At 42.7% G+C, this 15,668-nt stretch overlaps 1 protein-coding gene across 1 annotated transcript in view; it reads right to left on the bottom strand.

Moving 5' to 3' along the window:
• The window catches only part of LOC126181433 (midnolin-like), a 233,951-nt gene extending 225,175 nt beyond the window's left edge, over positions 1-8,776 (bottom strand). Inside the window, exons 1-2 of the mRNA XM_049924770.1 lie at positions 8,242-8,776; positions 7,885-7,972 (exon numbers count right to left, since the gene is read on the bottom strand). Coding sequence (XP_049780727.1) covers positions 7,885-7,972; positions 8,242-8,525 — 372 coding nt within the window. The 5' untranslated portion in view covers positions 8,526-8,776. The remainder of the gene's footprint in view (positions 1-7,884; positions 7,973-8,241) is intronic.
• Between the last annotated feature and the right edge of the window lie 6,892 nt (positions 8,777-15,668).

Here is a 15,668-nt window from a genome sequence, read left to right as displayed (position 1 = left end):
CCACAGTATCTACACTACATCAAACTTATGCGGACACTCCTACTAAAGCGGTATTAACCACCAGTTTAAACGATGGCAAGGTTTTAATGCGTTGCCACTAAAGTAAAGTCCAAAACGTGAAGACAACCAAAAAGTCGCGAACAAACACGCGGTAACGGCAAAGGTAGGAGAAGCACTACGTCCAGTAACTACACACACCTGAGACTCAAAGCATGCTGAAATGGGGGCGAGCTTTGTGTTGTCAGTAGAAAAGCAATAACAGCAGCACATCTCGGTCAGGAGAGCTCAGTTACTCCTAACGTGGACTAGTAACTGGCCGTCACTTGAGTAACAAACCCATCAGGAACATTTCAGTTCTTTACAGCTGTCCAAGTCGATTGCTCGTGCGATTTAACTGAAGTGGTGACTCAGAGCAACCATAGTTAAACCAAGATTAGGCAGTTGCGTACTGAACACTGCAGTGCAGTCGTATAGTGAAACTGCAGCTCATCACCGACACATTTATGTAGCCAATGGTAAATAACGCTTCAGATGTAAAGAGCGTCGCCAATGGCAGCGAATGGCTGGAAAGACTATTTGAAATGAATACACGTTACACTCTGTGGCAATCTGAAGGATGTGTTTGCAGAATGCCTGGAGAACTTTACTTACCATTGCATTAATGAAGTACGGAAGATGTGGATGTTACGGTATGGGAGTGATTTTCGTGGTTAGGGTGTAGTCCGCTCACGGCGCTTAAGAAAACGTTAACTGCGACATATCACAGCATTGCTTATGCGAACCTGTCAGGCACAGTTTCAGGACGACGATTGTTGGTAGAAGCATCACAAAGCGCTGTGTCAAAGCATCTGCGAAGCAATGGCTTGTAGACAGTAACATTCCTGATATGAACTTGTTTGCCCAGAATTACGACCCGAATCTAACGGAACACCTTTGGACTGAGCTCTAATTCGTTCCAGACCCCAAGCCTGCAATAAATACCACTACCTTCTACGCTTTTGTATGTTTAAAAATGGGCTGAGAATTCTTTCAGACATCCAGTACATCACAGAAAGTGTCCCCCGCAGAGCTATAGCCGTGGAAGGTAAACGGACATATATCTATATTAATGTCTAATATGGTTTAAGGAGATTGTATCCCCTGACAGTGAGGTTTCTATAATAAGGGAGGTACAGAATGCATTACCTCGCAAGGATGATGAAATCTACCTGTGTTGCACACTAAGCGCTTCACTGTGTGGCAACTTTAAGCAAACGCGGACGAATGATATCCAGCTATAATGACTGGAGGAAACGAATTCAATCAGAGGTGAAAATATCACAACCCAGAGAAGCCACCGATAAGTCGTACGCAGCATATGCTATTCACGAAGCCGTGTTGCTGGCGGGCAGAAAGAAATGAAATGCCCCGGAAGGCAAGAGACCGGGAGGGGAGGGGGCGCTGCAGCAGGATGTCGCGCTGGCGGCCACAGTCGACCGGCCGGCGCGACGGTCGATAGCCGTTGACGTCACGACCAGCCGGCCCGCCGCAGCAGCCGGCCGCCGCCGCCACGGCGACCAAGGTCAGCCGGCCGCGCTAGCAGCCTCTCCAGCGCGTCGTTGCGACGCGCGAGAAAGGCTCCCTGGACGCCTACAGTCTCGACTAGGCACTTCACTACCTCCAATTCCAATAAAAATATTTCAGTGTTCACTGGCCCAATGCTTTAATCTCCTCTAGCGGCGTTTTTAATGTGGGCACTATTATGCTGCACTGAGGTAAGTACACGTTACATGGTCTGTCACCAGGTAACTGGCTGGGGTAGTCAAAAAATTAGAGGAATGCAACGGCATTCCACCTCCATTAGGACCATGCCTAGTAAGCCACTGGTGTTCATACCGACCTTAGGATTTATTTCTGCATTACCTTGTTATATCCACTACCTCCAATACATAAATAATAAATCTAAAAAAACATGGCGCGTTCTCATACATGGAGCTTCTCAATTCATCAGAAGTTGAACTCAGCACAGTAAAGGTATATACGCAAGCAACCACCTACCAATAACTCACTGAAGAATTCGAACATTAAGTGGGATTGTATCCGCGTAGACAAAAATCCCACTACGTCACAAAAGAAATTCAGGTACGGGATACCGAAGCAGCAGAAAAACCATTTACCCACCAGAAAGGATGGTTTACACTGTCAGCAATTCAGTGAAATAAGTTATTTAGAAGCTCTACTTCGCGGCCAGCAATTCAGTGAAATAAGTTATTTAGAAGCTCTACTTCGCGGCCAAGTAGCGAATAAGTAAACGCGCATTCACAGACCTGGTTGGCAGTCATGTGTCCACTGTTGTCGCATGTGCGCTGCAACAAGATTCGGTATACCGGAAGAGGTGTAAGAAGAGATTGAAACTGAGAAGAGACAGCGGAACGAAGACTGTTCACACGGGTCCAGTGAAGCTCATAGGCAAGTGAGCTGGGCTGGCGGAAGCCACTTCACTCGCTACGATTATTCGATCGTGCCGATCAAACAATTTTACTCACAATTTTACTAGACGTCGTTCAGAAACGTTAGTTACTACCTCATTTGACATAACTAAATTACGGCCTAGTGTGAACCAGCCTATAGTTTTTTTTACATTCGTCACTGACAAGGTTAACAGCAGTTAAATTTGAGGACAATTTGTGCTACCAAGTTCACAACGTTCTTACCTTACACCGTAGAAAATAGATCTTAAAGCTTTCTTTTTACATATACCAACAACCGATCATGTCAGCATTAGGATATTAACTAAAAACTTTGTTATACTTTCGAGTCCTACAGTATCTTAAGCCACTAAGATTTAGTGCAAACAAGACAGTTTAGTGCAGTTTGAATTCATTTACCCATTGTTTGAGTCCATTAGACAAAACAATGGTAATTCGTGGCTTAGTTTGCTAAAAGATTCTTCAGTTGCTTCAATGTGATATCAAACGGTAATTGGTAGTCTTGTGGTATGATGCACTTCCCAAGTCATTCGCTAGGTAGCGATATTTATAGCACAAGCTCAATGTATTTAAATTTGCGTTAGTATTACTTAAGCTTTCTGCTCAATTTTGTAGCTTGCTGTGTCGTACAACAGTACTTTTTTTTAAATTGCTTACATTTGCTTTAATGCCCTCTTAGCCATGTGATACATGCTTCTATAGTCTACAAATTTTTATTATAATTGATAATCCTCGTGTAGTTTTAATTACATATCGTAGATTTTCAGGACAAATGGCAGTTCTTACGTTTGTTTCCGCTTATATTCTCAAATTTCGTGTGAAAAGGCAGAGTGTTTCAGTGTCACTGTGTGTTAGGCGAGTTCGTGGACGGGTAATTAACGTATGGTCCTCAGTCAAAAGACTTGTTTGATGGGGCTCTCCAAACTAGCCTACCTTGTGCAAGCCTCTGAGCCAAATGAAACTTTAGCAGCTACATTGAAAGCTCGAACTTTCCTGTCAATGCTAAAAGATTCTGTTCGTTTCTTATTTCTGTCGAGAATCTCTCAATTCAGGCCTCTGTGAGACTGAATCGGTTCCTGGGGTGTTTACCTGACTATACGGTATCTCATGTAATGTAAATGGATGGTGAAGATACGGACACTCCTACGGCTAAGAGACAGCGTGTTTATTTCAAGTGTGTGTTGGTTGATTTGGAGGAGGGAACTAAACAGCAAGGTCATCTATCTATTTCAACTGTGATTAATAAAAAACCTTTTACTTTGGTACATATTTTTAACGAGCGCGTGATCCGTTTACACTACATAACATGAAATATGTTCCAGCGGTAGCAGAACGACAGCTATTCTACGATCTTCTCGGAACGCCAGACTTTTCCGCAGTCAATGACCAGTACGTCACGCAAGTCCTGCTATTGAACTGTAAACTGATGTAATTACTGTGCCGATAAAAGCGAGAATGACGTGTCAGCATGCATCGAAGCATTGTGAGAATGCAACGTCTTCATTTCGCAGAAAAGGCAACGTACTGCACTTCGGTTCAACGCCACTGCTGGTTTATAGACACCTGTGAAAAAAATGTGTCTACCGAGTTACGAGAACCAGTACCTTTACTATTACCAATGCGAAAAATGTCCCTATGTGTATATGGTTTATATGCTGCACAATATTTTCCAGTTGCTGGCTTACATATTTTATATATATTTAAAAGCGATATAAGTGGCTGTAGCCAACATATCTAGACGATGAGTCAGAAGGATTAAAGAATTAACTACAGAATGAATCTTTCGAAATAAATGTGTTCTGACAGACCCCTTTCTCAATGCAACTCAAACATCAGTCTTAGTGTGACGAAAAACTAAGAGCCCTTTTATCAGAAAACCATCTACACCATCCAACTACTGCAGTATAGCTCATGTCAACTACGATCCCAAAGCAGAATACAATGGGTTCGCCTCAAGCAATCAACCGTCGAAAATGGGACACCAGCTAGAACATTACAAATTAGATGCAAGGTACCCAGTGTTTGGAGTGTGTACTTGGTACTTCATCTTTGAAATTAAAGTCCCGAAGTTTGTGTTGGGACAGCAACCAGCCATAAATTTAGTTTCAGTTCCTTTATTCAAAGGGTATCGTCACCGGTTTCGAATCTGTGATTCATCCTAAGACGGCTTACACGCTTACTTTATGACATGTGTTTTTTACAGATTAATTGTCCTAAAATGTAAATACAAAACTATAAACACGCCACACACACATGGTTGCGTTACAGATTTTCGTTGCATGTGACGTGAAATGTCCGTTTGGTGTGTGTATTCATAACATTCGTCCAACAGATGTGAATACATTACCACTGCATTATTATTGTAGCACAAAGTCCTGAAGTGACTTTGTAACGTACAACAACGCGCTGGCAATTTTCAGTGGGTATATTGAAGGTCCCTACCGAAAGTAAATCGTGACACCAAAGATAGCAGTTTCAAAACTTTTTTGGTAATATTTTGGTTACAAACACTTTAACTCATTAGTTAAATTAATACTGGGAGGCCTATAGTAACATAATGCTCCCTTAAATAACGTTGGCAAAGTTGCAACAGCTTTACTCATTGGCCACGAAGTAGTCGCGTCTCAATAGCTTTTGAACAGTAATTCCGTCAGATTATGTGAAGTTAGTCGAATAACTAGCTTATGAACTATGAGGTTTGTTGTCGCATGATCTCATTTTTCATGTTCAGGTGGGGTGAAAATTGCCACTGTAGAATGGTAGCCGCGAATGTTCTGACTTTCAGTGATTTTGAACGAGGTAACATTAGTATGTCTGTCTGTCCCGATAACTAACCCGTAACATCAAAGTCTTGGTGAAACGCAAACTTTCCGAAACACTGCCGAACTATACGGTTACGACATACTTCCTTCGTGCGTTACAAGTCTCAACATAGCCGTCGCGGCAGATTGAAAATCTTCCTCAATCGCACAGCTAAAGTGCCTCGTTAATTGTTGCAGAGGCCGAAACCTATGGTAGCTACAGTACACCTCCCATTTCAAGGCTGCGTTACAAGCATAATCAACAGACCATATACAGTAGGCCCATAACTATAGTTACCGCATCGTGTAGTATATTTCCAACAGCAATTAATTGCTGCACGCTTTCCTGAATTTCGTGGAAATATTCACGGGAAATAATCAAGGGGAGCTGCCCCTCCCCATTCCCTCGAGGGAATATTCAAAACGCTAGCTTTCTGCCCAGTCTCAAAATTAACTAGCCATTAACTACGAAATTAACAAGAGTTACCCGTCTTAACTGTTACGGATGTGCTCTAGGTAATGATCCCACACTTCTCACATATGACTGCGAGCACGATACAAAGTATTTGTTCTTTGACTTTATCCTCTGGTAAATCTTAGCAATAGGCTCTAGTGAGATTCCACTAGTGTTACATTTCATTTCAGGATGCACGTTGTCCTAACGGAAGGCCAAGAATTTTAACTCGCAACCTATCATTTTAGCTGGTTAAGACTGGTGCGATACCAAAAATATAGCCGTGTCTTTTTTAAGCGTACCGATGTGTTAGTACCGTGCACGAGGGCTTCGGTATCGGTCTATTACAAGTTTACTGAGATTTCAGTCCCCGTTGCACTGTGTTCCTGAACAACTATTTTCGGTTCGTACATTATCTGAAGGGTTTCATGCCTTACCAGTTTTGACCCAGGGTGCCACATTTGTGAAACCTTGTTTAGGACCCCATCGTTTAGTCACAAAAGTAGTATTTATCATAGGTATATTCTTGAGGTTAACACAATGTGACTGCGTTTTTATTTGGGCTGATGAAGTAATAATCAACGTAGTATTTCTTAGATTTTGTTGCAAACGCCGAGTCCGCTTGTTCTTTGTTTCATTGATAGTGGAGAGCTGTAATAATGCCGGTATAGGATTTCTTCTATTTGGAATCATTGGCTCTTCTCTGAAAGTGAAACTTAGCAATGTTACCACCTGTACTGAGGATATGTTACGAGACCTTACACAGCAAACTGTACACTGATGTATTAGCGACTGTCTTAAGTGTGGCCTCTATTTGTGATGCCCTGGATTATACTACTATAAGTGTCCAATGTTTTATATCTAAACCGCTGAAACAAATTTGCTCCACAGCTTTGAACGTATATCCCGCCGCCCAACTAAAGTTTTCATACACTGCCACACTACCAGGTAAGTGTCTTGAGGCCCCTTACAGCCTATTACAAGCCCTTTTCCGCTACCGAAATGTGGAGTGTCACAGTATTGTACGAGATCCTTTGCCTGTTTGACGGCTTTACAACAGTTCAACGTCCCGTTCACATTTACGTGTGGACCACATGCTTTTATTTGGATAAGGAAATCGGCAGCATTCTGTTAGAAGGAATTACTCTTATGTCTCTTAAAAGATTTAGGGAATTCGCAATAAGCCAGAACCTGGGTGGTCTGCGGGAATTTCCTCCCGAATGAGAGTCCACTGTCTTAACCAATGCTCCACCACAAGCATGTATCCAGATTCGATACGAAGTTCAAAGATGGCTCACTATTCAGCAAGCATCTCACATGTTATCTGCGAAACAAAGTTAAATAGTTAATGAGTGAATCCGACGTACATTCATCTCGCCATCTACAGCCTTTTGTTAATCTACTTGAGCTGTCCCTGTTGGTCTTTAGTGCTTTGTCAGCTTTTTCGGCAGAGTGTTTTCCTGCTCAGGAAACTTTAGGACGAGGCAATTTTCTTCTATTCTATGAATAACAGACTTATTGAAGAAATAGAAATATAACAGTACGGGATCTGACTTCCGTTTCTAATTATCCGTGAAACTGCTAAAACCATGGTTATACGAGTGAGCAGGACGACGGCTGTAATCCCATTTCTTCTAATACATCAATTTGCATGTGGCGAACCGAAGTCTTGACAATACACCTAGGAACACAAGCGCCAAGCTTCTGGAGGCTACATCTGAGAGTAACCTACTGATAGAAGTAGCTTGGTAAACAGTGGTGAGATGGGCCCTGCCAGGGTGTGGCCAAGGCAGCGGGCACCAAGCCGACCTCCCCTGCGGACCCCAGAGCACGACGCCAAGCTCCCGGGACAGGGAGATGCCCGCCGGGTGAGGGGGCGGTGGAGAGGGGGGGCGCTCAGCTTCTGCTCGGCGGACAGCCAGAGCGTAGCAACAAAGCCACGCAACAAGCGGCAACAGTGCACGGGGACTATCACCAAAAAGATCCCCGAGCATGTGAAGCCGAGAAACCACGATTTCAAACGACCTGCAAAATCTATCTAGCCGGGATAGCTTAGCAATCCAAGGAAGAACAGTAAGAAAGGCGACAAGATACACAAACGTTCACAATTTGTCCGCTACCCCCAAAATGTGTAATGCTGAAGTATGACTGTTCTACTCACCAGTAAACCAGTCTCGACACTGGGTAATAAGGTTAGTCTGCTACCGTCCACAAGCTGGTTTTCTTGCAAAGTTCCTTCGCGCAGTTGCCTATAACAGAAAGGCTGTATCAGCACGCTCTAATGAGGTTCACAAGAAGTAACAACGTGCAGCTATTCTAAAAGGTCGCCCTCTCCGAAACCATGACGTCCCTAATTCTAAACTAAGGCGCCCTGAATCTTAGAGAAAATACATTGTCCCTTATATTAAATGAACAACGCTTGGCCTATTCATTAGTTCCCCGTACCACTTCTCATACCAAGCAAACGCCACGTAGCCTACGCCGGGATGTTGCATATTTAATAAGACAGCTGTCTCACCTGTCCCTGTGTAACAGGCATATGCGCTCCTTGGGCACTTTCAGCTTTTTCGAAATCAGTTTTTTCAGTGTCTCAACTGTGTCCGTCTTCGAAGCCTGCAAATCGAACTGCCCGCCCGTCGTCGGGGTGACCCTGACGGTCAGGCTTGATGACGACGACGAGGAAGACGCAGACGCCGACGCGGCGCAGCCACACCCCGGGTGCGGCGAGGTTGCCGTAGTCGCAGCAGCCTCCGGCTTCGCTGCTTCCGACGTTCCACCGCTGCTCGCACTGCCACTATCCATTGTCTGCGTGTGTCTGCGCGCACTCACGCACGAAGGAGCACACGCACACACTCTTTACTAGCCGTGGATAGCTTACTTATTTACTGCCTCGGCGCACAATTTTCCAGCAAGTGTCCGGTAGAAAAACTCAAAATTATCACAAAATAAACGTAAAAAAAAAAAGTAACCGCACTAACTACACTACTCCCTAGGACTTGTACCGCACCCCACCACCTTCCGTCCGCGACTGAGGCACGATCCAGTCTCGTATCCCTCCCACCGTCCGTGGTGGAGAGAGGCGCGACTGTGGCGCTGCAGTCGTCGCTCCGTTCACTTGTTCAGTAACAACTGTGCGCTCTAGCGTCATGCAAGCGAACGTACATCCTACCCAAATATGAAAACTTTAATGCTTACACGACTTTGATATAAATCTGTTAAGAAACCTAAATCGTAAATAAAAATGGATTTTGTGCCCGTAAAAGTTATCAGCAGGAAAATAACTCCACTAAAACGTTCGACGAAGCATGCGAGAACGTCAGGGATAGCTCAAGTAATTCATGCAAAACTCAGTAGATGGCGGGCTCAACGCCGTAAGTATTCGCTCATTAAATATTTAACTTTATTTTTTACAAAATAAGATTTTACTGCATATTTTGCAAAGAGACGAAGTTAAAGTTATAAAGGACAATGTTGGATGATAAGCGAAGTGTTTCTACTGAGTGAAACTGTGATAAACTAATGCGTTCTTGATAGCAGTAGATCTCCAATTCTGCTATAAATATCAGCCTCTACAAACGTTGATCAACACGACAATTTTGCTTTTTTAATTTTCTCAAGAAAGGGTTAATTTTAATTAATTAACCCACATACAAGTAATATAAACATAGGTTATACTTTAGATGTGGGTTGTTGCTGTAGTCCCCCATTTAGATTCTTGGGTGGGGACAGTTAGAAATTTTAAAAAGGGAAATGGATAGGTTAAAGTTAGATATAGTGGGAATTAGTGGAGGTACAAGACTTCTGGTCAAGTGACTACAGGGTTATAAACACAAAATCAAATAGGGGTAATGCAGGAGTATGTTTAATAATGAATAGGAGTGCGGGTACGCTACTACAAAGTTTATATGCCGACTAGCTCTGCAGATGACGAAGAAATGTATGATGAAAGCAAAGAAATTATTAAGATAGTGAAGGGAGACGAAAATTTAATAGTCATGGGTGACTGGAATTCGTCAGTACGAAAAGGGACAGAAGGAAACGTAGTAGGTGAATATGCATTGGGGCTAAGAAATGAAAGACGAAGCCATCTGGTAGAATTTTGCACAGAGCACAAGTTAATTATAGCTAACACTTGGTTCAAGAATCATAAACGAAGGTTGTATACATGGAAGAAGCCTGGAGATACTGACAGGTTGCAGATAGATTATATAATGGTAAGACACAGATTTAGGAACCAGGTTTTAAATTGTAAGACATTTACAGGGGCAGATGTGGACTCTGACCACAATCTATCGGTTATGAACTGTAGATTAAAACTGAAGAAACTGCAAAAAGGTGGGAATTTAAGGAGATGGGACCTGGATAAACTGAAAGAACCAGAGGTTGTACAGAGTTTCAGGGAGAGCATAAGGGAACAATTGACAAGAATGGGGAAAGAAATACAGTAGAAGAAGAACGGGTAGCTTTGAGGGATGAAGTAGTGAAGGCAGCAGAGGATCAAGTAGGTAAAAAGACCAGGGCTAGTAGAAATCCTTGGGTAACAGAAGAGATACTGAATTTAATTGATGAAAGGAGAAAATACAAAAATGCAGTAAATGAAGCGGGCAAAAAGGGATACAAACGTCTCAAAAATGAAATCGACAGGAAGTGCAAAATGGCTAAGCAGGGATGGCTAGAGGACAAATGTAAGGATGTAGAGGCTTATCTCACTAGGGGTGATATAGATACTACCTACAGGAAAATTAAAGAGACCTTTGCAAAAAATAGAACCACTTGTATGAATATCAAGAGCTCAGATGGAAACCCAGTTGTAAGCAAAGAAGGGAAAGCAGAAAGGTGGAAGGAGTATATAGAGGATCTATACAAGGGCGATGTACTTGAGGACAATATTATGGAAATGGAAGAGGATGTAGATGAAGATGAATTGGGAGATATAATACTGCGTGAAGAGTTTGACAGAGCACTGAAAGACCTGAGTCGCAACAAAGCTCCGGGAGTAGACAACATTCCATTAGAACTACTGATAGCCTTGGGAGAGCCAGTCCTGACAAAACTCTACCGCCTGTGAGCAAGATGTATGAGACAGGCGAAATACCCTCAGACTTCAAGAAGAATATAATAATTCCAATCCGAAAGAAAGCAGGTGTTGACAGATGTGAAAATTACCGAACTATCAGTTTAATAAGTCACGGCTGCAAATTACTAACACGAATTCTTTACAGACGAATGCAAAAACTAGTGGAAGCCGACCTCTGGGAAGATCAGTTTGGATTCCGTAGAAATATTGGAACCTCGTGAGGCAATAACTGACCCTACGACTTATCTTAGAAGCTAGATTAAGGAAAGACAAACCTACGTTTCTCGTATTTGTAGACTTAGAGAAAGCTTTTGACAATGTTGACTGGAATACTCTCTTTCAAATTCTGAAGGTGGCAGGGGTAAAATACAGGGAGCGAAAAGCTATTTACAATTTGTACAGAAACCAGATGGCAGTTATAAGAGTCGAGGGACATGAAAGGGAAGCAGTGGTTGGGAAGGGAGTGAGACAGGGTTGTAGCCTCTCCCCGATGTTATTCAATCTCTATATTGAGCAAGCAGTGAAGGAAACAAAAGAAAAATTCGGAGTAGGTAATAAAATCCATGGAGAAGAAATAAAAACTTTGAGGTTCGCCGATGACATTGTAATTCTGTCAGAGGCAGCGAAGGACTTGGAAGAGCAGTTGAACGGAATTGACAGTGCCTTGCAAGGAGAGTGAAAGATGAACATCAACAAAAGCAAAACGAGGATAATTGAATGTAGTCGAATTAAGTCGGGTGATGCTGAGGGAATTAGATTAGGAAATGAGACACTTAAAGTAGAAATGACTTTTGCTCTTTGGGGAGCAAAATAACTGATGATGGTCGAAGTAGAGAGGATATAAAATGTAGACTGGCAATGGTAAGTAAAGCGTTTCTAAGGAAAAGACATTTGTTAACATCGAGTACTGATTTAAATGTCAAGAAGTCGCGTCTGAAAGTATTTGTATGGAGTGTAGCCATGTATGGAAGTGAAACATGAACGATAAATAGTTTGGACAAGAAGGGAATAGAAGCTTTCGAAATGTGGTGCTACAGAAGAATGCTTAAGATTAGATGGATAGATCACATAACTAATGAGGAAGTACTGAATAGTATTGGGGAGAAGTTTGTGGCACAACTTGACTAGAAGAAGGGATCGGTTGGTAGGACATGTTCTGAGGCATCAAGGTATTACCAATTTAGTATTGGAGGGCAGCGTGGAGGGTAAAAATCGTAGAGGAAGACCAAGAGATGAATATACTAAGCAGATTCAGAAGGATGTAGGCTGCAGTAGGTACTGGGAGATGAAGAAGCTTGTACAGGATAGATTAGCATGGAGGGCTGCATCAAACCAGTCTCAGGACTGAAGACCACAACAACAACAACATCTTCATAATTGTAATAGGTGTCGTATAGTACCTTTGTCACGCGGGAAGAGTTGAATCTGGATATGGATTCACGCGCAGTATCTTCATATTTGTAATAGGTGTCGTATAATACTTTGTCACGAGGGGAGAATTGAATCTGAAGGAGTGTAGAAGAGCTCGTCAGATGCTAGCGGTATTGGGTGATGGATCAAAGACAGTTCCAGCATGTTTTGAAGACGTGCAGTCCCTGCCCTTGCATTATTTGCAGGTGTGACAATGAGAACTGCTGATCCACCCTCTCGGCACGTGCACACACGTTCGGACATCTGCACGGGCCTCGCTCAGCCAAGTCTGTGTGTTGTCGGCGAGCAGACGGCTGACGCTCTACTCCAGAAGTTGGTGCCCTAACACTGGCTACCTATTGCTGCATGTGAAATTTATTAATTTTTTCTTCAGACTTGGGAGGAGGTATCTATCACCAATCTCGAGAGAACTGATGTTATTTTGCGCACTCCACGCAAAGGAGGAAAGTATTTTGCCATGTGGTAAACAAGCGGAACTTTCCTATCTACCGCGATATACGAGTAGTTGCAGACTTTTGCAATGGATTGACGTAATTTTTTTTAACCCAATGACTTACTAATGTCTTTCCCCATAATGAACCGTATATACGCTACTTAAATTTACAAAAATCAGCATATTTTGTCTTACACACTTTTCTCAAAATTATGTAAGTTCGTGAAAGGAATTCTTTATAAATCTACTCTTACTGTTTACTGAAGTGATGAGGAATGAAGATAATGTTTTAGAAGTTTTTCTGGATGTGGCCGAAAAAATACAGGCATATGCAACGCCACTAGACATTTCTCACACTCACTCATGTCGTGTACCACTTTTCTTCTTCTTTGCAGAATACACAATTTCTAGTGGGTACTTTCTTGATGGCATTTGGGGGTGGGGAGTAAACCTAACAAAACCTGAAAACTATTGCTTATAACTCGCAGGATATCGAAAGAAAGCGAGTGTGTTATATACCACTAAATAATCGATTTCACAGCTTTCCAGTGGAATATGTCAGGTCGTCTATTAATAGAGAAGAAGAAACACTGGTCAGCCTGTCTCACAGCCGGCAAGGTAATACGGATTTGAAACCTGCGGCCTCCTGTCAGCCGGCTGTACAAGGCAATGGGTTAATGATCGTTTAGAGCTCCTGAAATGTGAATGAGTGTGTTTTTGTAATAAGATAAGTGAAGAACTTACACTTTAATATTTATACGAGAATGTGCTTTTTCATAAGCCTTCGACCTGATTGATCCTCAGTTCCTCGTACAATAAACCAGTGCTTCAGTATTCTGTCGCAACTGCAACTCCATTAGGATGTTAGCGACGTGACGTGTAAACTCCACTTTGTTTTGTCAAAAAAAGCAAATTTTAGCATGGCAACCAGAGAACTGTATGTAACACTCGAAATTCGCTACTGATGAATGAGTGGTTTTCAAGTGACAAAATAGGGCATCCATAGAGATGACTGAAATGTTCCTAGACATTATCCCAACTGTGGACCAAAGTGTTACAAAAACAAACAACACTGGCATACAAAGGAGTACCCTAAAAATACGCAAATACCGTTTCCTGATGTACGCAAAAATCGGTCATAATATAGGTCTATCGTAAGTAACAGCAACGTCTTTTGTAACGAACTGTGGTTAGATGCAGAAAGCAAGCCAGATGAAAAATATATTTTATTACAGACCACTGATGGTGCTTTATCTTAACAAAAATAAACGCATCTGGTGACAAAGACATACATTTTGTTGCAGCTGCGAAGTTGGATTTAAAATACCTTCAATAATTTCAGAAATATCTCAGAAAGGTGTAGGTCAATTTAAAGAATCGTAAAAGGGGGGTGGGGGCGATGACGAGTTGTATAAACCAACACTACAGGGAGCACCAGTAAATGTTCATTACTGTAGATATTATCCATAATTGTGTTAATACATTATTTAAAGGTATTAAGAATTGTGCATTACAAAGGCTCAAAACAGCCGGCGACTGCCACAATTTTCTTCCTAGCATCGTCCATATTTTCTCTCTAATTGTGTAAGATGTACACTACTTTCAGAACAAAACGCTCATAAAAGGCCGTACTGAGCAACTTAACTTGCGGTAAGACACAGTCGCGACTCCTGAAATTCGTCTCCCGTGGCCTCTGGCCTGTCGAGCATTTGCAGCAGTACTACATCCGCGGATAAATCACGAAAACCTACCGATTTGCCCCCACACATGAACGGACCCAACCTGTGGGCAGATCGGCGAGTTGGATCCGACGGCTGGAGACTGCCCGTTAGTGGGAAACGACGGGCTTCACATCGCTGGCCAGATCCGTGAGAGATCCGGTCAGTGGTGGAAATCCGCTCGTGTGTGGCCAGCTATCGCAGTGTTCTGGCGGTACGACCAATTTCAACCAAATTGATCAACGCGGAAGTAGAAGACGAAAAGTTCATCACAATCGATATGTCCTTGCGCATAGCCAGATGATTATATCTGTGGAGCTCCAATGCAGCTTAACAGAAAACGTCATGAAGTAAGAAAACCCAGGGAATGAGTGTAGACTCGTGGGAGGATAAACTAGTCACACGGTAAGTACACAGCTCAATATCGAAAAAATTTAGGTTCAGATTGCGAGTAGCACTGCTGGTAACCAAGGAACAAAAGTAACAAAAATGGTTCAAATGGCTCTAAGCACTATGGGACTTAACATCTGAGGTCATCAGTCCTCTAGACATAGAACTACTTAAACCTAACTAACCTAAGGGCATCACACACATCCATGACCGAGGCATGATTCGAACCAGCGACTGTAGCAGCAGCGCGGTTCCTGACTGAAGAGCCGGCACAAAAGTAGCAGAAAGATATGCAAATATGTCAGTAAGAAAAAAGCAAATGGATGTTCACTGCTGCGGGAAGAAAGAGCATTTATATTTGCTGAATTGTGAGAAATGACAAAGGGCATTGAACATGATAAAAATTGTGAGTAACAAAATATTTGCAATTTAGTTCTTTGGAAATGTTGTCTTTGTGAGATTTGTAGTATTTACTTGAACGATATGACAACACTCTCGAATCTGCCGCTGGCAGCTCATATATCTGAACAGTTAATCACTGTTGATGCACTTCAAGCCACCTCGCCCCAATTTGTCAGAGGGAGTATATGAGAGCTCCACTCATTTTTGGGCAGACTCGAACCCGGCAACTTTAAGTGCCCACAAGAAGGGTACTGTGAAAGGGTCAGTTACTCCTACGTTCGTACTTGGCATCTCTGTAGGCAGGTAGCTGGACGGCCTGATCCCTAGCTATGAGTCACCTGGGGTGGCTTTCTGGTGTACCGAAATTCTCACCCAGTGAAATTTGCAGCCAGAAAAGACAGAGGAAAGGTCCTCTAATCTCTCCATCCGATCTCCGCCCGGCAGGTAGGAGAGCCGAAGGCCTTATTTTACGACAATCTGTGGCCGCAATACTG

This window comes from Schistocerca cancellata, chromosome 1 (assembly GCF_023864275.1).
Source record: "Schistocerca cancellata isolate TAMUIC-IGC-003103 chromosome 1, iqSchCanc2.1, whole genome shotgun sequence".
Classification (NCBI taxonomy): domain Eukaryota; kingdom Metazoa; phylum Arthropoda; class Insecta; order Orthoptera; family Acrididae; genus Schistocerca; species Schistocerca cancellata.
Note: the sequence above shows the minus strand (reverse complement) of the source record. Positions and strands in the feature narration are given on the sequence as shown.